General features: G+C 40.0%; 1 protein-coding gene and 1 long non-coding RNA gene across 3 annotated transcripts in view; one reads left to right on the top strand and one right to left on the bottom strand.

Moving 5' to 3' along the window:
• LOC105489214 (NBPF family member NBPF4-like) overlaps positions 1-10,858 on the bottom strand; it is a 69,417-nt gene extending 58,559 nt beyond the window's left edge. Inside the window, exons 1-10 of one of the 2 annotated variants that reach the window (XM_071068474.1) lie at positions 10,405-10,597; positions 8,889-8,988; positions 7,755-7,969; positions 6,643-6,715; positions 5,567-5,778; positions 4,114-4,165; positions 3,109-3,248; positions 2,078-2,129; positions 1,086-1,255; positions 48-99 (exon numbers count right to left, since the gene is read on the bottom strand). In XM_071068474.1, coding sequence (XP_070924575.1) covers positions 48-99; positions 1,086-1,255; positions 2,078-2,129; positions 3,109-3,248; positions 4,114-4,165; positions 5,567-5,778; positions 6,643-6,715; positions 7,755-7,969; positions 8,889-8,988; positions 10,405-10,582 — 1,244 coding nt within the window. In that variant the 5' untranslated portion in view covers positions 10,583-10,597. Of the gene's footprint in view, positions 1-47; positions 100-1,085; positions 1,256-2,077; positions 2,130-3,108; positions 3,249-4,113; positions 4,166-5,566; positions 5,779-6,642; positions 6,716-7,754; positions 7,970-8,888; positions 8,989-10,404; positions 10,618-10,719 lie in introns of those variants that run through there. The other variant, XM_071068503.1, reaches the window with a different exon arrangement.
• The window catches only part of LOC139356209 (uncharacterized), a 57,663-nt gene that overhangs the window by 16,615 nt on the left and 14,600 nt on the right, over positions 1-26,448 (top strand). The window contains exon 2 of the long non-coding RNA XR_011607706.1: positions 11,764-11,836. This is a non-coding gene — a long non-coding RNA (uncharacterized lncRNA). The remainder of the gene's footprint in view (positions 1-11,763; positions 11,837-26,448) is intronic.

A 26,448-nucleotide genomic window follows, 5' to 3' on the forward strand; every position in this document is an offset into this window, starting at 1 on the left:
TCCGGATATCAACACTGTATTAACTGTCCCTGATTCCTCAGAGTTACCTGGGGCACGGCGGGTCTTGATCTTCTACCTCCTCTTGATCCGTTTGAATTTCTGTAAATACATTGACAAAGGGACAGACACATGAAGCAGGTTCCCCCACACACAAACAGCCCACTGTGCAATCCTAACATAGGAACATCAGTTTCCTCAGTGAAAGAAAAGGACACTGTGAGAGAAACATTCCAGGAGGCCTGAGGTCCGGTCATGAAATCTCCCTGTTCCAGAAGATCATTATCCCAACATCATCTGTTCTGATTTTGTGCCAACAGTTATGCAAATTTTTCACGCCAATTGAAGGCAAATACTCCAGCTGCTTTCTAGAAGGAAAACTGTAATATTCAGCCTTCTATCATCAAATACTCACGTTGTTCATGGTTGCAAGGAGTTTAGACACTGAAATTAGAATGCAGGAGGGAATCCACACACCCTCCAATCAAAACGAATCTTTGGTACTACACAGAGACATTGGGTATTCGTGACATGTAGGAGTGACAAGGCCCAGTCTTGTTTCTAGAAACATAACCAAAGGTAATGGACAGCTCGGCTAAAACAGGGTAACATTAAAGACACAGAGAATGAGGCTAGGTTCTTTGAAAACTGAGTAATATCTTTAACAAAAAGTAGACAAAGATGCCACTGGCCTTGGGCAGGCATAGAATCTCATAGCACATGGTTGGGGAAAGAAACCTGTAAGGAACACAATAGCTGGCAAGACAAATCTTATTCAGATTAAGAGGCCTCACTGATACCTGTGGGCACGTGCTGCGTAGGTTGGTGTGATTTTGTCAATGTCGTGACAGTGGGCCAGGGTGACACAGTCATGGTCTGAGATGAGGAAGAGAGCAAAGCTCACTGACCCACCCCATGTCTGTGCTTCCAACTTGATTTTTGATGCTGATGCAAATCATCCTGTGTCTGTGAGTCATGCCCACAGTAATGCCATGTCTCAGTCCAGCCAGGGATGTGAGGTGCAAGGATTACAGAGTCTACCCGGGATAACAACTGGAGATTTATCGTGTTCACAATGGAGTACTCACTGTCTACAAGAGCCAAGCTGACTTGCTTTTCTTCAAAACAGTACGAAGTGCTCCCATAAGGGCAGTAGGAGTGAGGTAGTTCAGGAAGGATTGAAGGAGTCGAGCAACATCCATCCAGTGACTCCTGGGGGACTTCATGCTTGTCCACCCTCAGCGGTTCCCTGCTGATCCTGTAAGGTAGGAAGGAGTAAGGATTAATCCAAGGAGTTTCAGAGCCCTGCTGCCTTCACGTGAGGCAGGAGGGTGTGATGGCAGAAACAAATGGGGCAGCCCATTAAAGAGTTCAATATTCTCCTCTTCGTGGTGGGTCACAGTGTGGTTACCATGGGGTAGGTTGCAGTACAGACAGAGGGAAAGAGAGATGAGAGAGAGAGAAGCATCAGGAGTTCAGCAAAGTGCCCAGATCACGATTTTCTGAGGAAGGAGACTGAGTTTCTCTGTATGGTACAATCGTGACTCACTGAATATCCCGTTCCATAACGGTGGCTTCATTCCTTTCTTTTAAATGGTATTGAATTTTATGTGCAGTGGCCAAGTAAACATAGGTTTTGTGGCATTATAATATCCCCCAAATCGCAAGACATCAAGTCCTCTTTCTCTCAATATTGTGCATGGTATAACAATAATTTTTTCTACCTAATTTCCTTGCCTTGAAATGCTCACCACTGTGCTAATGCAAAATCAGCAGAAAACAAATATGCATCTCAGGCTGATGGACACCATAAGAAGAAGATACTTATTTTAAGGAAATCTGTGTGAGTGATTAGTTGTTCACAAGGTCAATTGGTTTTATGTACTGAACTTGAGAAGTTAATAAGAAATGGCAAACATTACAAGTATCACAATGAAAAGTGTAAAACATGGTTAGAAAGGATCATTTCTGGTTGGCTGAAGGGATGAAGTAGGTATATTCAGGACTTTCTGGTTTTCTGTGGATATGAGTTCCACAGATATCACCCCTGAATAGACAGCCCCTGATTTTTCTCAATTACCTGGGATGAATTGTTTCTTGTCCTTTCACCTCTTTAAGATCATTTCGCTGTTCTGTAAATAAATTAAGAGAAGACCAGCCAGATGAACTTGATCACATTTATACATTCACAACCTTGTGTCCAAACCTACCTAGGGGCATAAATATACTCGGTGTGATAACAGGCTACTGTGAGAGAAACTTTCCAGGAGGCCTCAGGGTGAGCCTTGTGAGAAGTCACTAGGTTTGCTTTCCTGAGCCATGGACCAAATCTCCCTGATATGACAGGTCATCATCACAGTCCCTTCTGTCCTGAGTCACAGCAAAATGTTAACCATATCCTATTTACTAACAGATCCTGGAGATCTACTTAAATGCTTCCTAGCAGGTTACTGCAGTATTCAGTATGTTTCCATCTGATAAGCTGTTGTTGGTGTTTTTGTAGAATGTACATTTAGAGGGACAGATTAAATCAAATGAATCTCTAATGCTACATGGAAACATAGGCCTTTCATGTGGCAGGGAGTTCCAGGGCCCAGCCTCCTTTCAGAAACACACAACATCTAATAGTGGTGTCATGTTCTGGTACTCACAGACCTCTTAGCTAAGACAAGCCTGCTAAAAGGGGAGGGAGTCTAGCCTGAGAGAAGTGAACGAGGGTAATGACAGCTCCAAGGATATAGATAAGGCTGCCAGTGGCCTTGGACAGGCAGAGAAACTCAGGTTGTTTGGGAGGGAAAATTAGAAGATTTCATGTGAGGTGACAGATGAAATCTAAATCAGGAGGACTAGTGGTTACATCCTGCACCCAGGCTGCAGAGGTGGGTATGAATTTGTCAGGTCAACCTTGGGTACAGTGATTTGACAATGGGGCAAAGATGAAAGACAATGTGTGGTTTTGGAGGAGGATGGAGCACAACTCTGACTCCTAGGATGCCTTCCTTCAAAATCCTAAAGCCTGGTTCTAACCGGTATATAAGCATAGTGTCTTCCTGAAGGTATGACATCTCTCATTATGGACAGATTATGTGGTGGAAAGAATAGGGAGCCTACCTAGGAAGCCAAGTGAGGTCTCATCCCATTTGGAATTGGAGTAATCCCTGGCAACATCCTGAGTGGAGCAAACTTTCTCTTCATTCAGTGCCAGGAAAGAGACTTCACTATGCAGGTAATAGTTGGACATGTCATGCTGTCTAGAATGAGACAAAACACATTCCCCTGTTAAGTCCTACAGGACTCCCTTCTCTTCAACATCCTGCAGCTTCCTGAGGAGCCGGGTAGGATAGGATTGACAGAAGATTAGACCAAGAGTGATTCAACACCACAGTATGTCATGTGATTTGATGGGACACAAAGGGAGGGGTCACGGAAAGCGAAGGGGGAGTCTCCTCCAAGAGAGAAAACTCATCCTTCTAAATGTGGGGTGGATGTGACTGCCCTGGAGACAGAGCAAACACAAGCAGCAGATGCTCAGTGCACTTGCCACAAACGAGCTGCTGCAGGAGACCCAGACTCTCCCTGTAAACTAGCAGCATGACTTGCAGCAGAGAGATCTAACACAGGCCTTCACTTCCTTCACACAAATTGCGTTGACATTTACATGCAGCATCCAAGTGAACAGATATGTTTAGGCATTCCAGACACACAGATCCTGCATTTTTAAAGTCCTGTTTTTTTCAATATTTTGACATATGAAATTTTTATTTTTAATTTTCTCAATTGCATTCAAGTACTTGCCAACATGCTGACACAAAACATACAGAAAACATATATGTATCTCATTCTGGATTAATCACATGGGAAACCACAGCTCAGATCAGGAAATCCCTGAGTTTGGTTTGTTCACCTGGCTCAACTGATTGTCAGTTCCTATGCTTGAGAGGGATTAAGAAATTGAAACCTATTCAAGTACCACAATAAAGAAGACAACATTGTGAAAGGGGTAATTTGCAGTTGGATGAATGGATGAGACAATTTGATTCATCACTTCGTATTTTCCCTGGATCTGTGGTGTCCAGGTGTCACTACTGAACTAACAGCCCACAAATCCACAGTTACCTGGGGGGCACTGGTGCTTTCCCCTCCTCTTCCTCATGATCATTTTGATTTTCTGTAAACAAATTCAGAAGAGCAGGTCACAGTAAGGAAATCACACTTCACACAAGACCAAATCAATGTCCAGTCATGGCACAAGACATAAATATCCTCAGTGTAAGAATGTGACATTTTGACAGGACCATTCTGACTTATTTTCAGAAGTAGATGAGCCTTCTTTCCAGATCCATGGGATAAAATCTCTCCCATCTGGTAGATCATAATCACCTCTCCTCGGACCTAAGTCTGTGTCAACAATTAAACAAAACTTTTTCCACAAGATCTTCAAAAATTGCCCTAACTACTCTCCAGATGTGTTGTTGCAATACTGATTTATCTCATCATATATCATGGTCAATGAATGGTTAGAGAAATTTATATAGGAGACTGAACTGATGGATAAATTCTAACAACCCTTGCATAGAAAAGGATCTGCGGTGCTACACAGAAACATTGGCCACTCACGGGGTGAGGAACTCAGGGCCCAGCCTTGTTTAGGAAAACTTATAAGCAAGATAAAGGTAGAAGTGTTTATGTCCTGCTTTCAAGGTGACTGCTTAGCCGGAACAAGCTGACCTAAATGAGACCAAGGCTGGGGCTGAGAACAGTGAATCCAGAGAAACATGTCCAAATACATAGGCAAGACTGTCAGCGGCTTGTGACAGGCATAGATACTCCATGGACATTATTATTGCAAGTGACAAGAGACACACGAACCGAGCCAGGAGGCCTGACAGCTACCTCCTGTATACAGGTGGCTATGACTTTGTCACACCTGCCTGTGGTCCAATATGCTAATATTGGGGCCAGGAAGACAAAGTCCATGCCATGGGCCAAGGAGGCGAGGAAAGTTCTCTGACCCTCAAGTAACTGTGTATATTATTCCATCATAGTGTCTTTCTTTCTTTTTCTTCTTTCTTCTTTTCTTTTCTTTTCCCTTCCCTTCCTTTCTCTCTCTCTGTCTCTCTCTCTCTTCTCTCTTCTCTCTCTCTCTCTCTCTCTCTCTCTCTTTCTTTTTCTTTTTTTGAGACAGAGCCTCACTCTGTCACTCAGGCTGGAGTGCAGTGGTATAATTATGGCTTACTGCAGCCTCTACTTCCGGGGCTCAGGTGATTCTCCCCCCCTCAGTTGCCTGGGTAATTGGGATGACAGGCATGCACCACCATACCTGTCTAGTTTTTCATATTCTTTGTAAAGGTGGGTTTAACCATGTTTCCCAAGCTGGTCTTGAACTCCTGAACTCAAGTGATCCACCCACCTGGGCCTCCCAAAGTGCTGGGATTATAGGTGTGAGCCACTGCACCCGGCTCCATTATAGTTTGTGATTCAAACCAATACATATGTATACAGCCTGTCCTCAGAATTGATCTTCCTCAACCTAGACAGAGGTGGGAGGGACAAAGAATAGAGAGGCTACCTGGGAGAATGGTTAGAGCTTCCTCCTCTTCATCATGAAAGCGTTCACTCTCTACAACCAGAGCAGAGTCAACTTTGTTTTTCTCAAATGTGATTTTGGTGCTCCTGTGAGGCTGGTTGGAGTTAGAAGGGTTGTGACTATTTGAACAAGTGACAGCACATTCCTCCAGTGAATTCTGAGGGACTTCCTTTTCTTCAGCCTTCTGCACCTCCCTGATGAGCCCAGTGGGATAGAGATGACAAAAGATTAATCCAAAAGTGATTGGAGCCCAAGAAGTCCTAGCTGGTTTTGAAAGGAGGCTTAAGGGAGTGGTCCCTGAATGCAAAGGAGAGGTTCCTTTTAAGAGGGAACAGGCAATCCTTTTCTGTCTGCAACAGAGCATGGCTGCCATGGGAACCAGAGAGGAAGTGAGCAGCTAGTGATCAATGCATTGGGTAGATAGGAGCTGAGCAGGATGGAGACTCAGTTGTCTCTGTATGGTACAGTCTTGACAGCACACACAGAGATCCAAAAACAGCGGCCACACTGTGTGTCTAAGCTGGGTTGTAGTTCACTGTGGCCACGGGAATACAGGTGTTGAAGTCATTGTGGACTCTAGAGATGGTGTGCCTTCTAGATTTCTTTTTTAATTTTAATATTGTGACATGAAATGTAAATTTTTTTGTCTAAATACGTTTCTTCGTGTTCAACTTTGCTAGGTGCTTCCTATTTCCTCTGCTTGTTGCCTCTCTGTTATTTATCTTTACTAAAAGGAACCTAAAGACAACCGTGTATAAAGCAGCTTTGCATGTCCTCCTGACTTTCACTACAGAGAAGAAAAGTTCTCCTCTGTGTGTGCAGGAAGTCCCTAGGGCTGTGAGTTCATCTAGGGTCATGCTTACGTGTACCATGAAGACAATGGACAAGCATGTTAACAGGGCTATTTCCTTGCTGGGTGAGTGCATGAAATCAGTGGACTCTGCAGGTTTCTTATCCTGCATCTGGAATCTGTGACTACCTTCACCCGCCTTGGGTTCTTTCTGAGACCCTTTTCATATTTTACCACCCATTACCCGCTCCTGATTATTCAGTGTTACCTGGGGGCAGGTGATTCCTGTACTTTCTCAACCTCTGCATCTTTCTCATCTTCATCCTCATCTTCATCAGTTTCTGCAAATACAGAAGTGTCCATTCAGATGTGTCCCACTTCATCTACGTAAGTACAGTGAGCCATATGTGTACAGAGACATGAAGATCTATGTGTGAGTCCACACTGTACTGAAAGCTCTCATGTTTTATCTCTAAAAAAATGCCCTGGCATGTTTTCCTGATCCATGAGGCAATGCGTTTCTGATCTTGGGAGTCACCATCAAGATGTGGCCAAATATTGAAAAGACCTTTTGCTCTTCATATCACTGGAGGCGTGTCCAGGTTCTCTGAACTTCAGCAGCTGTCTCCCCAATCCTGCCACAGATCTGATTCCTAGGCACAGACTCTGGGTCCTGTCACAATTCGCATTTAGAACCTGTATCTTTCTTTTAGAACAGGACAAACAACCTTGTCCCACAATATTCCATACATTACGGACTTCATGGGCCCTCCAAGTGGCTTCCATTGTGTTATCCAGGGACAACCTGTCCATGGGGAGTGCTCCAGTCTAAACCAGTTCCTACCACCAAATGCCACCACGCAAGTGACTTCTCCAACACGACACAGTGAGGGGCTTTATCTCATTGAGAAATATAGTCATAAGTGTTCCTACATTTGAATGCCAGAGACAATTTGTTTGCCTTTACAGATTTAGAGACAGAAACCCAGGAAGGATAAATTAATCAGTTGCCCACAGTTGCTAAAGACATTGCTGAAGATAGAGCCTGGGAACCTTCATTCTTAGTCTGGGTCTCTTTTCACTCTAACAAGCTGCCTCCTATCACAGCCTCCTTCCTGTCGTTTAAAACTGGACAAATGCTGCCTCTTGCTTCAAAGACCATACTCCATCAAGAAAGGAGAAGACCTTTGCAATACTGTGACCTCCAACCCCATGGGTTTCCCATCTCTATTCCTACCCAGGAAGTCCTGGTCATGTCACGGCCACAAATGTTTACTGGAAAGATACACTACCCATAAAGTTGTCATTGTGGAGGTGTGGAGGTCTGGGGACTTCCATAAGCCTGGAGCTGTGTGTCATCAGGGCCCATGGCCAGCTTACCTGGGCTCAGCTTGTGAACAAGGTGCTCTGCTAGCCGGCACCCCTCAGCCAGCTGCTCTCGGAGGTCCTGACCCTGGGACTTGTCAAGGTCATCAGGAGCGAGGAGGGCCTTGAAATGCTGATTCAGTGAGCGGGAGGCATCTCTCCCTTCCTGTAACTTCTCCCGTAACTGGGTCAGCTCTCGTGCCTGAGAGTGAACCAGGGCTTTATATTGCCTAAGGTGAGATAGTAGAGAACATTTAATAATGGAAAGGGATGAGTGATCAGTTCTAATACTGCAACAGAGGTTTCTTTCAGAATATCCCCAAGGAGACCTCCAAGTAGAAAGTCAGAACATGTTTGGGGAGATATCTGTGGCCAAGAGAAAGAAGAATATATGTGTTTGTATATACATACACACACATATAGACACACACATATATATACACATACATATACATATATATACACACACACACACACACACACACACAGAGCCTTCTGATATATCAGAGAGCGCTTCTGTAAGATCCTCGATAATGTTCCATTCACCTTTTTCTTCTGTAAACAAAAGTCTATGTCTTCCTAAATCAGTTCCACAAGAATGTCCTTTGAGTTCCTCACTTTGGCCATGGGCATCTCTATGTGAAAATTCACGTAGCGCATCTTGCAGTGACTAGACACAAGCCATGCACAGAAATGTGGCCGGGTGCAGATGGGGTGAATTGAAAAGATTAAAGAAGAAAAGAATGACAGGGTCAAGAAGGCAACACTGATTGAATGAATGAAACGCCGCAGTCAGTCACGAGGTGATTCTGACTAAGAGTAAAGGTGGTGGTGATCGCACACCATTTCGAGTATCCTAAATGCTTCTGAGTGGTTCACTTGTTTTTGGTTTATTTTGTGTTATGCAAATTTTACCTAAACAATTAGTGGCTTCAAGAAGAGAAAACAAGGCTTAAGAAACAACTGCAATCAATAACTTACTAAGATGACTGTTCTCTGTTTTATAAATGTTTGTGTGATATGTTCCTGCCATGTAAATGCCTGCCCTTGTCCTGGCCCAGCTTAGCTCTTAGTTCTCCCAGCTGAGTTGCTGCACTTCGGAGATTCACACCACTGCCCCTCTGCCTGCCCCCAACGGGGCCTACTCACCCGAGCTCCTCAGCTTGCCTGAGCTTCTCTGCCAGCTTCTCCACGAACTGCAGTTCATCCCTCAGCACAGAGTCTATGATGTCTTTGTACTCTTCACACTCTGAGAAAAGACAGACATGCCTGCCTCAGCGGAAGGCTGGACATGCTGCTGGGATCACTGCCTACAGGGCAGGTGGCAGCATCCATCCCAAGGATGAAAGCAGCCCCAGTACCAGGCTCCAGGCAGGCATTTCCACATCTTTATTTATCAACCTCCCAACTTTCTGTTATCTGATACTCCCCAACTTAGAGATGGGAAGAAAGAAACTCAAGGGCCCATCAAGTAGCTTGAGAAGATGATTCACCTGGAACAAGGCAGAGTCAGAATTCACAGCCCCTGAGGTCTGACTCTGAATCTTGGGTCACTTCCCCAAGCCTTGCAGCCTCTTCTGTAAAACACTGCGCTGGGGCATGAAGTAATGATATCCTGCACAGTCGGGAAGACCCTTAGCACTATGGGACTCATGGTTTCCCTTGTACCGGGAATTTCAAGTGCAAATATATGAAACATATAAAAAATCATATCTGGATATAATTGCATAAAATATGAGGCATAAGACCGTGGGGCAACAATAGAAATATTCCCAAATACTAATAAAGTTAGAATTAAGTTAGAAACAGTAGAATGAAGAACTAATAGAGAGTGTTTTCTCTGTTCCAAGAACTGTTCTAGAAAATGTAGAAGCAATAGGTCATGTAATTCATTGCAGTAATTTATAGAGGTAGGTATTATTATAGTACCCAATGAACAGATGAGGAAACTGAGGCACAGAGAAGATAGGCAACTTGGATGGAGCCCAGGAGACTGGCCCAGGGTCTCTGCTCTGCACACTACACTGCTACCTCCACAATGTCTTATGTGCCAGCTTTCTTCCTCTTTAGGAACAAGATCCTGTGCCCCAGGAAGCAGGGCTTCCCTCTCACTGGGACACTCCCTGCTTTGAAGGGTGTCACAGATACCACAGTTTCTGTTAGGAGCAGTCTTTTCTTTGAGGTCCTTAGAGTGGGTACAGCGTACGGTTGCCACGTTTCCCCCAAGAGTCCCCAGGACGGAGCTTTGCCTATTGGGCCTCAAAAAAGCCCGAACTGAATGGAAGTTCATTAGTCCCAGATATTTCGACCAACAGACTAGATGTTATATGTCTGCAGGATCTTGTATGGTACAGAGAGAATTCTCATAAACATGATTTAGCCTCTTACTCAGGAAAACAGGTGGTTCTGTGCCTGTGTCAGCAGTCAACATGTTGGATTTTAACTCTCCTCTCACCTCACACCAGACTGCAAATGTGGAAAAGTTGCTAACTACTTTGTGCCTCTGTTTTCCATGTTTAACAAAATGAGGTTAAAATACCCACTTCTATTGTCCTAGAAGTATGGGAAGGATGACATTAATTTTGATGAAGAGACCGTTCAGTTTCTCAGAGAGAAGACAGGTGGTCATTCATCACTTTCGTGATGGTGAATCTATAGAACTTACTGTATTTCTTCAGCTGGTTGGCCAGGGAGTAGGCAGTAGCTTGAGTTATAAGGAATTTCTCTTTGAGGTCTCGGAACTGCTGATTGCTCTCTGCCAGCTGGGAGCGCAATTCCTTGTTGATTTCTAGGATGTTCATCTCTGCCCTCTCGCCGGACAAAGGGTCGGCAGATACCACCATGCTGACGTTTGTGGCAGAAGAGGTAGAGCCAGGGACTGGGGAGAAGAAACCCAAACACATGATGGGTCAAAAACTAGTGAAATCAGTTAGGTTTCATCAGGACTGAGAGATGACAATAACTGGAATTGTTAACTTACGGTTGAGAAAAACTTGATCAACACCCACAACACTTTAGAGTCCTTAACCGCAAAAACAGGGTCCAGGATTCCTGAGCTCAGAGTTGAAGGCACTGCCTAAAGCTCCGACTCTGACAAGAGTGAGGGAGGTAGCAGCCAGCGTGCCAGGTAATGGTCTGCAGTTGCAATAACAGAATTAGAAGGTGGGGGTGTCATGGAATCTTAGGAGCCCTGTATTCCAATTGCCCAGCGTGTGCTGAAACACTAGGCTCCCTGGTCTCACCTGAGGGTCACTGATGGGGACCATTTCTTCAGCAGTCACTCTCAGTATTAGTGCACCCTTGTGACAATGCTACAGGCCCACCTCTTTCCTAATACATCTAAGCTTGTTCCTCGTTGCTCATCTCTTGTGTGTATAAAATCATCAAGGTGGAGATAGTTTCCCCTAAGGTTATGTTTTCTTAGTGGTAGTCACAAAGTCACCCCACCTTCTTTTTAAGGTAAAATGATCTCAATGCTTTTCCACAAGTGAAAGATATCAAATTTTAGACTGCTATGATATCTTTTGGGTCTTCTGCAGTTTTTTCTGTGTCTACTGGAAATGAATGAATAATTCATTAAAAAAAATTTTCTATCCTTTCTCAGTATTCTTGTTGCATCCCATTGTTATGTTGGTTTCTTTTCTCTTACTGGGGAAGCATCTTGTCTTTTCACTACACTTAAGACCAGTTTCACATCCCTACGTCCATAGCTCTTCCTCTATGCATGGATTGGTTTGCTTTTTTAATGTCACTGAACACTCGTTTCATACTTATCACTTACAAAGATCATTCTGGTCCCACAAGATTTCTTTTCAAGGTGTCAAGTGATGAAAATCATTTGTATATATCCCCTGAAAGCATGTGTGACCATATATCTTGGGAAGTCTTGTAAACCTGTAACTATTTTCATTTAGTTTTCCCATATATTGAAAAGAACAGGGCCATGAACACTTCTTATGGAACACTGTTGGATATATATACATTTTGAGTTGCTCTAAACCATTGATGTGTGGTTGCATTCCAGTAACAGAACCTGGCAAGATCAAGCTCATGGTCAGAGGTGGTTGGTGATCCTCAGTGTTCCTGTGCAATAGAAGGTGAGTTTGAGATGAGAGGGATGAGTAGGGGAGTGTGATCCCCTGAACCACCTCCTCACTTTCTCAGCTTTCACCCCCACCCAGATTTTGTGAGGCTAGAACTTGGGAGATTATCCTGTAGCCCAGGTCTCCTAAGTTTGGCTGCTGGACTTGCCTGAGTTGAGGTGTGATAAGTGTGACCACGGGCTACTCAGCATTCATGTGGAAGTGAAGGGAGGAGGACTGGATCAATCCCATTGTAAAGCGTGCCTCTCAGCAGCCTGCACCATCCTCCAACTACACTGTGTAATGACAGTGCTTTGAGATGTAGCAAAAGCTGTAAATAAATCTATTTTCTGGTGTGTGTGAGACCTGATATTATACGGGAGGAAGAAAAATTTGCAAAATTTCTTCATTTTAAAAATGGTGAAACTGCAGATCAGAAAGACCAGAAAGTTATATGGCTTACTTGAGGTCACACAGGGATGAGTCTTGAGCACTGTCAATAAAAGCAATCACAATATTTATTCAGTGATTATTCATAGAATCCACAGAATTCAGTGAATATTCATATAATTATGAGTAATATTAATCGACTAATTGGTACCAGGCATTTTCCCCAAAACTGCACATATTTAGACTTTGTATTTTCATCATAAACCTTAAGGTAATGTTATTATCCATAAGAAACAGGTATGAAACCTGAAGAAGAGGATAGCAAATCATGAATTTGGCCATATTTCCATTTTTTTTGTTTCTGTGATTCTGGCAGAATGACTATATTGAGTCAAGGGAATAGTATTCATTACTGTATCATTTTCCAGAACAGAGATGTGCCTTACTAGAGTATTTGGAGTCAAAGTTTAGAAGTGTCTGCAACCTCGCTTTAACAGTATGGGAAATAACCTCTATTACCTGGAATTTCAATGGAACTTCCTAATATACAAGAGAAGTATGACACTTGGGTCTTCCCTTGGCTGTATTTAATTCACTCTTCTATAGAATACCAATGATTCTCATTAAGATTTCTGCCTTTTTGTAACCATGATATATATTTTTTATGGAAAAGATTTTACTCTTAACTCTATTTAGATAGAATAAATATAAGCTATGGCTTAGGTTTTATGCCCTGGACTTAATAGTTTTCTGATTTCTATTTTGAGGTTAAATTCTCATGTAAATAGAAAAATACTCGTTATTACTTATAAGAGCAAATTAGTTATTGTTTTGAGTTTCTGAAGTCGAAGCACAAACTTTGTTTTTAATCTTTGTCTGTCCCCATCAGCGCCACTCATTGTCTCAGTATGACCAGGCCGTGTCCTGCACTTACCCTCGTCCTGCTGAACCATTTCCATGTGCTGTCCAATTCCATCAGTGATTCGGGCTCTTCTCAAAGCTCTCTGAAATGGGTCCATGTCTCAGGATATCAGACACTTTCCATACACAAAAGCAAGCCATACTGTAGAGTGGGCAGCTGTGTTCCCACCTCCCTGAAGTTGGCAGTGATGTCCTAGGGCAGGAAGGAATGCTTTCCCTTTTTAGGGGGTCTTTTCTTCATGCCTCAGTGTCTCTGATCTAGTGAACACAATTGTCCTGAATGTGAAAGAACTTGCTAAATTTCTGGTTTCTTGTTAGGTGGCTAGAATAGATTTATAAGACTTACTTACCCAAGTCTGCTGAAGTTTGAATTCTTAGCAATATGATTCCTTTTCTTGTAAGTTGAGCCGCTTGGAGAAAATTGGCCCTGTTGCCATGCAAAGAGATGTAAACGTAACATCTGCCCAAAGGAAGCTTGAATTTGAAACTAGGGCTTCCACTGTTTCAAAGTTGGACTGTCACTGCCTCAGGCATGTGTCCCGAAGGTCTCGTGTCTCTGCCATACTCAGGATAAAGTTAAGATGGAGCCCAGCAAGGCATGCCTCCTTCACTTCCAGGTTCCCCCAACAGTTTTCTCCTCTTTAGAGACTGCATTGAAAAACATTCTTGTTCTGCTTTTGTGTTTTGGCTTTGGAATGATGCGATGGAGCTCAATGGTTCCTACCCCCAAGTTGATCAGAGTAAGAAACGCCTGGAAGGTCAGTGCAAATAGAAGTCCAGTGTCCTCCTTGCAGGAATTCTGATTCAGTGCCCTCAGGTGGGGCCTGGAATGTGTTTGTTTACATGACTGAGATGTGCAGTCAGTTTGGGGACACTCTGATACCACGGACCTTACAGCTTATGGGATGATTCTGTTTTGCTGATGAAGAAACCAAGGCACAGTCTGTAACTTGCCCAAGTTCCCTTTGCTGTAAGTACTGGAGCCAGATCTCAGGAAGAGTCCCCCTTCCCGAATCCCCTTTCCACATTTTCCAATTCAGTTGTGTAGGTGCTTTCCAAGTAGGTGTTTTTCTCCCCTGTACCTGATTTCTGCAAAACAAACACACACACATTAAAACAGACAAACAAAAAACAAAACAAAACAATAAAACCTTCTTGAACTCAATTTGTTTCATTTAATACATTTCCTCACAACATGCAGTCAGCATTATATTCTGGCCACTTACTATTAATGTGAGATGCTTGTTTTTTTTTTGAGACAGATTCTCATTCTGTCATCCATGCTGGAGTGCAGTTGTTATTAGAGCTCGCTGCAACCTCGAACTCCTGGGCATAAGCGATCCTCCTGCCTCAGCTTTTCAAGTATCTGGAACTCTAGGTACGCATCACCATTTCTGGCTAAGTTTTTGTTTTAAAATTTTTTTGTAGAGACGAGGTCTTGCTATGTTGCTTAGGCTGGTCTTAAACTTCTTTCACTCAAGAACTTTTTATTGAAAAGTCTTTCATTTCCCCAATGAGAAGCATTGGTGTCTTTGTTTTTAAAAACTTTAAATAACTGTATATATATGAGCATAATGTTTGAGTCTGTATTCTTTGTATGTGATATACTTCTATATACTTACACTAGTACCATAGTTTTTAAATTATTGTAGCTCTAAAATGAGTTTTGAAATCCAGCAGAATAACTCCTACAACTTACTGCTTCTTCAAGACTGACTTGCCTGTTCTGGGTTCTTTGATTTTCAAATACATCTTGAAATTAGGTTTTACATTTCTCTAAAAATTCCTACTAGAAACATTAATCAGAACTATGTTGATGTAATATACTAACAAAATTGAATCTTCCAATCCATGAATGTAATATATTTCTCTATTTAGTCTTCTCTAATTTCTCTCACCAATAGGTTTCAGGGGCTTTGTACCTGCTTCATTATATGTATTCTTAAGCATGTAATGATTTTGGGTATTAATCTCTATTATTTTTTATTGAATTTCATTTTCTAGCTGCTAATTGCTAGTATGGAGAAATTAAGGTGACTAAGTCAACATTATAAAGGTACTTATTAGGTACAATAGACTGCACCACTTTAAAATGTGTAATCCAATGCATGCTTACTAATGTATACACTAATGGAATTACTGCTACAATCAAGATATAGGAATTTCCATAAGCTCAAAGTTTCTTGAAACCCTTTGCAGTTAATCAGTCTTTCAACCCTCAGGTCTGAGGAGCCACTGTCACTTTCTGGCAGTGCATTTTTAACCATTTTCTATAAATGAAATTATACCTGTGTTCTTTTGTGTCTGCCTTCTTTCATGTGTTATATTAATTTTAAAATCCATCCATGTGAGTATTTTCAGCAACAGTTAATGCCTTGTAATTGTTGAGTAGTATTCCTTTGCGTGGCTATACCATGTCTGTTTATACATTCACTTGTTGCTGGACATTTGTGTCATTCTAGGTTTGGGCTATTTTTTTTTTTAAATTTATTTATTATTATTATACTTTAAGTTGTAGGGTACATGTGCATAACGTGCAGGTTTGTTACATATGTATACTTGTGCCATGTTGCTGTGCTGCACCCATCAACTCGTCACTTACATCAGGTATAACTCCCAATGCAATCCCTCCCCCCTCCCCCCTCCCCATGATAGGCCCCGGTGTGTGATGTTCCCCTTCCTGAGTCCGAGTGATCTCATTGTTCAGTTCCCACCTATGAGTGAGAACATGCGGTGTTTGGTTTTCTGTTCTTGTGATAGTTTGCTAAGAATGATGGATTCCAGCTGCATCCAAGTCCCTACAAAGGACTCAAACTCATCCTTTTTTATGGCTGCATAGTATTCCATGGTGTATATGTGCCACATTTTCTTAATCCAGTCTGTCACTGATGGACATTTGGGTTGATTCCAAGTCTTTGCTATTGTGAATAGTGCTGCAATAAACATACGTGTGCATGTGTCTTTATAGCAGCATAATTTATAATCCTTTGGGTATATACCCAGTAATGGGATGGCTGGGTCATATGGTACATCTAGTTCTAGATCCTTGAGGAATCGCCATACTGTTTTCCATAATGGTTGAACTAGTTTACAATCCCACCAACAGTGTAAAAGTGTTCCTATTTCTCCACATCCTCTCCAGCACCTGTTGTTTCCTGACTTTTTAATGATTGCCATTCTAACTGGTGTGAGATGGTATCTCATTGTGGTTTTGATTTGCATTTCTCTGATGGCCAGTGATGATGAGCATTTTTTCATGTGTCTGTTGGCTGTATGAATGTCTTCTTTTGAGAAATGTCTGTTCATATCCTTTGCCCACTTTTTGATGGGGTTGTTTGTTTTTTTCTTGTAAATTTGTTGGAGTTCTTTGTAGGTTCTGGATATTAGCCCTTTGTCAGATGAGTAGATTGCAAAAATTTTCTCCCATTCTGTAGGTTGCCTGTTCACTCTGATGGTAGTTTCTTTTGCTGTGCAGAAGCTCTTTAGTTTAATGAGATCCCATTTGTCAATTTTGGCTTTTGCTGCCGTTGCTTTTGGTGTTTTAGACATGAAGTGTTTGCCCATGCCTATGTCCTGAATGGTACTACCTAGGTTTTCCTCTAGGATTTTTATGGTATTAGGTCTAACATTTAAGTCTCTAATCCATCTTGAATTAATTTTCGTTTAAGGAGTAAGGAAAGGATCCAGTTTCAGCTTTCTACTTATGGCTAGCCAATTTTCCCAGCACCATTTATTAAATAGGGAATCCTTTCCCCATTTCTTGTTTCTCTCAGGTTTGTCAAAGATCAAATGGCTGTAGATGTGTGGTATTATTTCTGAGGACTCTGTTCTGTTCCATTGGTCTATATCTCTGTTTTGGTACCAGTACCATGCTGTTTTGGTTACTGTAGCCTTGTAGTATAGTTTGAAGTCAGGTAGCGTGATGCCTCCAGCTTTGTTCTTTTCACTTAGGATTGTCTTGGAGATGCGGGCTCTTTTTTGGTTCCATATGAACTTTAAAGCAGTTTTTTCCAATTCTGTGAAGAAACTCATTGGTAGCTTGATGGGGATGGCATTGAATCTATAAATTACCTTGGGCAGTATGGCCATTTTCACGATATTGATTTTTCCTATCCATGAGCATGGTATGTTCTTCCATTTGTTTGTGTCCTCTTTTATTTCACTGAGCAGTGGTTTGTAGTTCTCCTTGAAGAGGTCCTTTACATCCCTTGTCAGTTGGATTCCTAGGTATTTGATTCTCTTTGAAGCAATTGTGAATGGAAGTTCAGTCCTGATTTGGCTCTCTGTTTGTCTGTTACTGGTGTATAAGAATGCTTGTGATTTTTGCACATTAATTTTGTATCCTGAGACTTCGCTGAAGTTGCTTATCAGCTTAAGGAGATTTTAGGCTGAGACAATGGGGTTTTCTAAATATACAATCATGTCATCTGCAAACAGGGACAATTTGACTTCTTCTTTTCCTAATTGAATACCCTTGATTTCTTTCTCTTGCCTGATTGCCCTAGCCAGAACTTCCAACACTATGTTGAATAGGAGTGGTGAGAGAGGGCATCCCTGTCTTGTGCCAGTTTTCAAAGGGAATTTTTTCAGTTTTTGGTTTTGGGCTATTTTGAATAAAGCATCATGAGCATCCACATACAGATCATTGTGTGGATATAGTGTGTAAATTCCTAGGAGTGGAAGGACTGTCCATCTGATCTGTACATGTTTAGTCTTACAAGAAACTGTTAGCCAGATTTTCAAAGGAGTTTTACCATTTTTCATTCCCACAAGTATAAGACTTCCAAATGGTTTATATCCTCACTGATATGTAGTATTTTCAGTCTTTTTAATTTTAGCCATTCTCATGGATAAGTAATGGTATCTCATTGTTGTATTGATTGAGCTCCCTGATAACTAAAGAGTTGAGCATCTTTTCATTTGCAAATTGACCATTTATGTATCTTATTTTCTGAAGTATCTATTCAAGTCTTTTGAGAAATTGTTTCATTGTGCTGTTTATCTTATCAGACTGCATTATATACATATACTATTAAAAAATCTTTTGTTGGAGATAAATATAATTTCTCCTATATTGTGGCTTCTCTTTATGTTCTCTGAATGTTACCTGTTTTGGAGATAAAGATAGAAAATCATCAAAAGGTGATTATGTATATATACATATGACTAGGTTCATGTCTAAGAATCATTTATTAGACATTTATTAGACAAATATAAGGATCTATTTCTGAATTCTCTTTTGTCTTATATTGATATATGTTCTATTTTTTCAACAATACACATTATCTTGATTTCCATAGCTGTATAGTAAATCTGGAAATAGGGAGTGAATACATTCACCATTGTTCTTTTATAATATTGCTCTCTTATTGTTATTGATCATTGACATTTTCATACAAATCAGCTTAAAAATTTCTACCAAATTGCCTGTTGGAATTTTTGTTAGATTTGCATTGCATCTGGACATCAATCTGGGTAAAACTGACTTTTTAACTACAACAGCTCTTCTGATTCCTGACAAGGTTTATCTCCCCACTAATTTAGGGTTTTTTTTTTTTTTTTTTTTTTTACAATTTCTCAAAGCAGTGTTTTGTAGTTTTCAGTGTACTGGCCTTACATAAATTTTTTGAATTTGTTTTTAAGCACATCATGTTTTCAGATGTTACTTTAAATGAAATTGTATTTTTATTTTATTTTCCAAACACTCATTGCTAATATACAGAAATACAACAGACTATTTATATTAAACTTACATTCTGCAATGTTGCCAAATTCACTTAATAGTTTTGGTAGATTTTTGTAGATTTCTGGAATTGTTTAAATACATAATCATGATCTGTGAAGAAAGATATCTTCAATTCTTTCTTTTCAATCTTTGCAATGTTTCTATTTATTTACTGTTCTTACTTTATTGCAATGGATAATATCTCTAGTATAATGCTGGATTGAAAGAGTAACAGCAGACATTCCACGTTTTTCTCTATTTAATAGAAAGCATTCAATCTTATTAATGTTACCTGTGGGTTTTTCAAATCTGCCCTTAGCTGGGTTGGAAGTGTTGCCTTCTGTTCTTATCAAGCTGAGAGTTTATTTTTTTTAATCATGAAAAAAGTTTTCAATTTTCCAAATGCTTTTTCTGTGTATGTCAAGGTAATCACATGGTTTTTCTCCTTTGTCCTGATAATATACAGAATTATATCAGTTTTTTAAATATAAAAAGATTTATTAAATCAAGCTATGGCAGTTTTAAAATATTTTAAACTTTTAGCAATTATATTGAGATATAACTTACATGCAAAAAACTGCACATAATTAAAGTGTATAATTTAAAAAGTTTGAACATCGTATACATCTGCAATCAGGATAGTAAATATATACAGGCATGGTTGCTCATGCTTGTAATCCCAGCACTTTGGAAGGCCAAGGCAGGTGGATAGATTGAGCTCAGGATTTCAAGACCAGCATAGGAAACGTGGTGAAACCCGTCTGTAAAAAATATACAAAAATTGGCCAGGCATGGTGGCATGTGCTTGTAGTCCCAGTTACTTGGGAGGCTGAGTTTCGAGGATGACTTGAGCCCAGGAGAAAGAGGTTGCAGTGAGCCAAGAATGTGCCACCGCACTCCAGTCTGGGTGACAGAACCAGACTCTGTCTCAAAAAAAAAAAAAAAAAAAAGATAGTGGATATATCTACCACTTCCAAAGTGTCCTTGCATCACTAGTAATTCCTCCCTCACCTTTCTACCCCACCTCAGACAACTACTGGTTGGCTTTCTATCATAATAGATTAAGTTTTCTATAAATAGAATTATACACTATGTAAATTATTTTGGTTTGATTTTTTAATTCAGAATATTTATTTTGTGATGTAGCCATGTTGTCATGTGTATTAATAGATCACTCTGCTATACTGCTAATATTCCATGTGATGAATATATCACAATTTATTTTATTTATTCATCTGTTCATGGATTTGGATGGCTTCTGGTTATAAAACTAAAGCTTTTGTCAACGAATCTGTATGGACATATCCTTCCCTTTCATTTCGGTGAAATAGCAGTATCATATGGTAGGTACAGGTTTACTATTTTAAGATGCTGCCAAACTGTTTATAACGTGCTTGTAAAGTTTCACATTCCCATCAGCAGTGTATTAGAGTTTTTGTTTCCATACGTCTTTGCCAATATGTGGAATGGTGATTCTTTTAACTTTAGTCATTTTACTTGGTATACAGTGGTTTAAATTTGCACTTGCCTAATGACTAATGATACTGAATACCTTGTCATATTGTTATATGCCTTCCATATATCTTCTTTGCTGAATATCTCTACAAATCTTTTATTCACTTGAAAGTTTGATTGTCTCTTTATTAATAAATTTTGAGAGTTCCCTTAGTGTTGCAGACAGAGGTCCTTTATCAGATCTATAATTTCCAAACATTTTCTCCTTAAATATGGCTTGTCTTTTCTTTCTCTTACCAATGTCTTTGAGGAACAATTTTTTATAGTGTTATTGAAGTGTAATTTATTGTTTTGTTCTTTTACCAGTTTTTAGGGGGAATGCTTCCAGCTTTTGCCCATTCCATATGATGCTGGCTGTGGGTTTGTCATAGATAGCTCTTAGTATTCTGAGGTATGTTCCTTTGGTGTGTAGTTTGTTGGGAGTTTTTTTTAACATGAAGTGATGTTGAATTTTATCAAAAGCCTTTTCTGCATCTATTGAGATAATCATGTTTTCAGTTTTAGTTCAATTTATGTGATGAATCGTATAATGTATGTTGAACCAACCTTGCATCCCAGGAATGAAGCCTGCTTGTTCATGGTGCATTGGCTTTTTGATGTGCTGCCGGGTTGGATTTGCTAGTATTTTGTTGAGGAGTTTTGTGTCTGTGTTCATCAGGCATATTGGCCTGAAGTTTTCTTTTTATGTTGTATGTCTCTGCCAGGTTTTGGTATCAGAATGATGCTGGCCTCCTACTATGAGTTAGGGTGGAGTCCTTCCTCCTCAAGTTTTTGGAATAATTTCAGTAGAATTATTAGCAGCTCTTCATTATAGAAGAATTTAGCAATGAATCCACCTGTTCCGGGCCTTTTTCTGGTTGGTTGGCTTTTTATTACCAATTGAATTTCAAAACTCCTTATGGTCTGTTCCAGGATTTCAGTTTTCTCCTAGTTCAATCTTGGGAGAATGTATGTTTCCAGGAATTTACTCATTTCTTCTAGTTTTGTTTTCTGGATTTGTTGAGCTTTTGTATGTATTTTCACATCTCAGTTTTATTCAGTTCATCTCTGATTTTGGTTTTCCTTTCATGTGCCAGCTTTGGGGTTGGTTTGCTTTTCTTTTTCTAGTTCCCCTTGGTCTAATGTTAGGTTGTTAATTTTTTTTCTTTGATTTTTTTCAGCACAGAGTTGTTGATTCATAGATTTTTCATTTGAGCTCTTTCTAACTTCTACAAGAATGTCCACTTTTACCATTCTTATTCAACATGGTACTGGGAGTCCTAGGCAGAGCAATCAGGCAAATGAGTGAAATAAAAGGCATTGAAATACAAACAGAGGAAGTCAAAGTATCTCTCTTTCTTGATGATTTAATTCTATACCTAGAACACCCCATTTTTTTTCCCCAAGACTATCCTTTCCTCATTGGATGTTATTGGGGTCACAGTCAAATGTAGTTGACTGAATGTCTTTGCCCAAAGGCTCCTAGAAATGATAAGCAACTTCAGTAAAGTTTCAGGATATAAAACCAATGTACAAAAGTAGTAGCATTTCTATACACCAGTAACATCCAAGCTGGGAGCCAAATCAAGGATGCAATCCCATTCAAAATAGCCACAAAGAGAATAAAATGCCTAGGAATACAGCTAACCAGGGAGGTGAAAAATCTCTACAACAAGAATTGTAAAACACTGTGGAAGGAAATCAGAGACAAGACAAACAGATAGAATAACATACCATGCTCCTAGGCGAATTAATGCAGAAACAGAAAACCAAATACTGCACGTTCTCACATATAAGTAAAAACATCATTTGTGATGGACATTTAAGTTGTTTCCATATCTTGGCTATTGTGAATAATGCTGCAATGGATATGGGAGCGCAGATATCTCTAGTAGGTGCTGATCTCATTTCTTTTGGATATATACTCAGAAGAGGGATTGCTGGGTCATATTTTTAACTTTTTGAGAAAACTCCATGCTCTTCTTGATAACGACTGCACCAGTTTACATTTCTACCACCAGTGTACAAGTGTTTCCTTTTCTACACACCCTTGCCAACACTTCTCCTTTATCTTTTATACAGTTGCCAACCTAACAAGTGTGAGGTGATACCATGATTTTGACTTGCATTTCTCTGATGATTAGTGATACTGAGCAACTTTTCATATACGTGTTGCCCATCTGTTTGCTCTCTTTGGAGAAATATCTATTCAGGTCCTTTGTCCATTTTTTATTTATTTGGTGATTGAGTTCTATGAGTTCCTTATATTTTGGATTTAACCTCCTTAACAGATATATGGCTTGCAAATATTTTCTCCAAATCCATCGGCTTCCTTTTCATGTTGTTGATTGTTTCCTTTGCTGTGCAGAAGCTAATTGGTTTGATGTAGTAACTGTTTTTTTTGGCGGAGTTTCGCTCTTGTTGCCCAGGCTGGGGTGCAATGGTGCAATCTTGGCTTGCTGCTACCTCCACTTTCTGGGTTCAAGCGATTCTCCTACCTCAGTCTCCTGAGTAGCTGGGATTACAGGCTTCCACCACCATGCCTGGCTAATTTTTTGTATTTTCAGTAGAGATAGGGTTTTGTTATATTGGCCAGGCTGGTCTCATACTCCATTTTGAGTTGATTTTTGTGTGTTTTGTATATGAATCCAATTTCATTCTTTTGCATGTGGATACCCAGTTTTCCTAACACTCTTTATTGAAGAGACTATCTCTTCCTCATTGTGTGTTATTGGGGCATGGTCAAAAAGTAGTTGACTTTATGTACTTGGGTTTATTTCTGGGCTATCTATTCTGTTTCTGGTCGATGTGTCTATTTTAATGCCAGTCGCATACAGTCTTGATTACTATAGCTTTGTAATATAATTTGAAACTAGCTAGTATGATCCCTTCAATTCTGCTTTTCTTTCTCAGGACTGCTGTGTCTATTCTGGTTTTTTGGTGGTTCCATAGAAATTTAGAGTTTTGTTTTTTTTTCTATATCTGTGAAAAATGCTATTGGAATTTTGATACGGATTGTATTGAATTTGTAGATCACTTTAGGGCAGTATGAACATTTTAACAATATTCATTCTTCCATACCATAAACATGGGATATATTTCCATTTATTTGTACCTTCAATTTCTTTTAATAATGTTTTATAATTTTCAGTGGATAGATCTTTGCCTCCTTGGTTAAACTTATTATTATTATTATTTTTTGAGACGGAGTCTTGCTCTGTCACCCAGGCTGGAGTGCAGTGGCCGGATCTCAGCTCACTGCAAGCTGCGCCTCCCGGGTTTACGCCATTCTCCTGCCTCAGCCTCCTGAGTAACTGGGACTACAGGCGCCCGCCACCTCGCCCGGCTAGTTTTTTGTATTTTTTTTTTTTTAGTAGAGACAGGGTTTCACTGTGTTAGCCAGGATGGTCTCGATCTCCTGACCTCGTGATTCGCCCGTCTTGGCCTCCCAAAGTGCTGGGATTATAGACTTGAGCCACCGTGCCCGGCCAGTTAAATTTACTGATGATTTTATTCTTCTTGATATTATCATAAATAGGATTTAAAATTTGTTATTGAATAGGTCACTATTGGTGTACAGAAAAGCAACTGATTTTTGTTAGTTGATTTTATATCTTACAACTTTACTGAATTCATTTATTAGTTCTAACAGGGCTTTCTTGCAGAGTCTTTAGAGGTTTCTACATATAGGATCATATTATCTGCAAACAGGGATAATTTCATTTCTTCCTTTCCAATTTGAATGCCTTTTAATTTCTTTTTCTTTCCTGGTTGCTTTTGTTAGTACTTCCAGTACTATGTCGAATAGAAGTGGTGAGACTGGGCATCTTTGACTCGGACTGGATCTTAGAGGAAAAGCTTTCAGTTTTTCTTGTTTGAGTATCATGTTAGCTGTGGGCTTCTCATAAGTGGCCTTTATGATGTTGAAGACATTTTCATCTATGCCTTATTTGTTGAGAGTTTTTCTCATGAAAGGATGTTGAGGTTTGTCAACTGCTTTCTCTGGATCTACTGAGATGATCATGTGGTTTTCATCTTTCATTCTGTATCACATTGATTTGCATATACTACACCAAACTTATACTCCAGGGATAAATTCCACTTGGTTAAAACATATATTCTTTTTGATGTGTTGCTGAATTTGGGTTGGTACTATTTTATTGAGGAATTTTGCATCTATGTTCATCAGAGATATTGACCTGTAGTTTTCTTTTCTTCTGGTGTCTTTGGCTTTGCTATCAGAGTGATGCTGGCTTCATAAAGTGATTTTGGAAGTATTCTCTGTACTCCTATTTTTGAGATGAGCTTAAGAAGAAATGGCATTAATTCTTTTTTGAATGTTTAGTAGAGTTCAACTGTGAAGCCATTTGGTCCTGAGTCCTGGTCCTGGCTTTTGTGTTTTGGGTGGTTTATAGTTACTACTTCAATGTTTTTATTTGTTATTGGTCTGTTCAGGCTTTGTATTATTTCTTGATTGAATCTGTGTAGGTGTATGTGTCTAGGAGTGTATCCATTTTCTCTAGGTTATCCAATTTGTTGCTATATAGTTATTTATAATAGTTCCTTATGATACTTTTAATTTATGACGCATCTGCTGAAATACCTTCACTTCATTTCTGATGCTATTTATTTGACTCTTCTCTTTTTTTCTTACTCTAGTGAAAAGTTTGTCAATTTTATTTTTTCAAAAAGTTAACTCAGTTTTGTCAATTTTTCTAGTTTTTCTATTCTTTGGTTGATTTGTTCCTGCTTTGATTTTTATTATTTCCTTCCTTTTGCTAACTGTATTTCAATATTTTCCTAGTTATTTGAGGTATAATGTTAGGTTACTTATTAGAGACCCTCTTTCTTAATGTGGGTTTCTCTTTCTTTTCTTCCTTCCTTCTTTCCTTCCTTCCTTCCTTCCTTCCTTCCTTCCTTCCTTCCTTCCTTCCTTCCTTCCTTCCTTCCTTCCTTCCTTCTTTCTCTTTCTTTCTCTTTCCCTTTCTTTCTTTCTTTCTTTCTTTCTTTCTTTTTCTTTCTTTCTTTTCTTTCCTTCCTTCCTTCCTTCCTTCCTTCCTTCCTTCCTTCCTTCCTTCCTTCCTTCCTTCCTTCCTTCCTTCCTTTCTTTCTTTCTTTCTTTCTTTCTTTCTTTCTTTCTTTCTTTCTTTCTTTCTTTCTTTCTTTCTTTCTTTCTCTCTCTCTCTTTCTTTCTTCCTTTCTTTCTCTCTCTCTCCTCTCTCTCTCCCCCCTTCCCTCCCCTCCCTCCCTCGATCCTCTCCTTCCTTCCTTCCTTCCTTCCTTCCTTCCTTCCTTCCTTCCTTCCTTCCTTCCCTCCCTCCCTCCCTCCCTCCCTCCCTGCTTCCTTCCTTCCTTGTTTCCTTCACAGGATCTTCCTCCATTGCATAGACTGGAGTGCAGTGGCATGATGTTGGCTCACTGCAACTTCTACCTCCTTGGTTCAAGAAATTCTCCTGCCTCAGCCTCCCTGAGTAGCTGGGATTACACGTGCGTGCCACCATACTGGGCTAATTTTTGTACATTTTGGGTAGAGATGGGGTTTCACCATGTTGGTCAGGGTGGTCTCGAACGCCTGACCTCAAGTGATCTGCCTACCTCGGCCTCCCCAAAATGCTGGGATTACATGCATGAGCCATTGTGCCCAGCCAATGTAGGCATTTATCATTATAAACGTGCCTCTTAGATCTGCTTTTGCTGTTTCCAAAGGTTCCATTATGTTTGTTTTCATTTTTGTTTGTCTCAAGATATTTTTAAAATTCCCTTTTGATTTGTTCTTTGACCCATCAGCAGTTCAAAAGCATGTTATTTAATTTCCACTTATATGTGAAATTTTCCAGTTTTCCTTCTGTAGATTTTTAGTTTCATACTATTGTGGTCCAGAAAAATACTTGATGTGATTTCAATCATCATAAATGTGTTTATGATCTACTTTTCATTAATGTTTTAATTGATGTATAGTAGCTGTACATGTTTTGGGGGTATGTGTGATAATTTGATAAATGTATATAATGTGTAATGACCAAATTAGGGTAATTAGGATATCTATCACCTCAAACTTTTATCTTTTCTTTGTGTTACACACATTCCAATTCTTTTC

The sequence above is a fragment of the Macaca nemestrina genome, chromosome 1 (assembly GCF_043159975.1).
Source record: "Macaca nemestrina isolate mMacNem1 chromosome 1, mMacNem.hap1, whole genome shotgun sequence".
NCBI classification, from domain to species: Eukaryota; Metazoa; Chordata; class Mammalia; order Primates; family Cercopithecidae; genus Macaca; species Macaca nemestrina.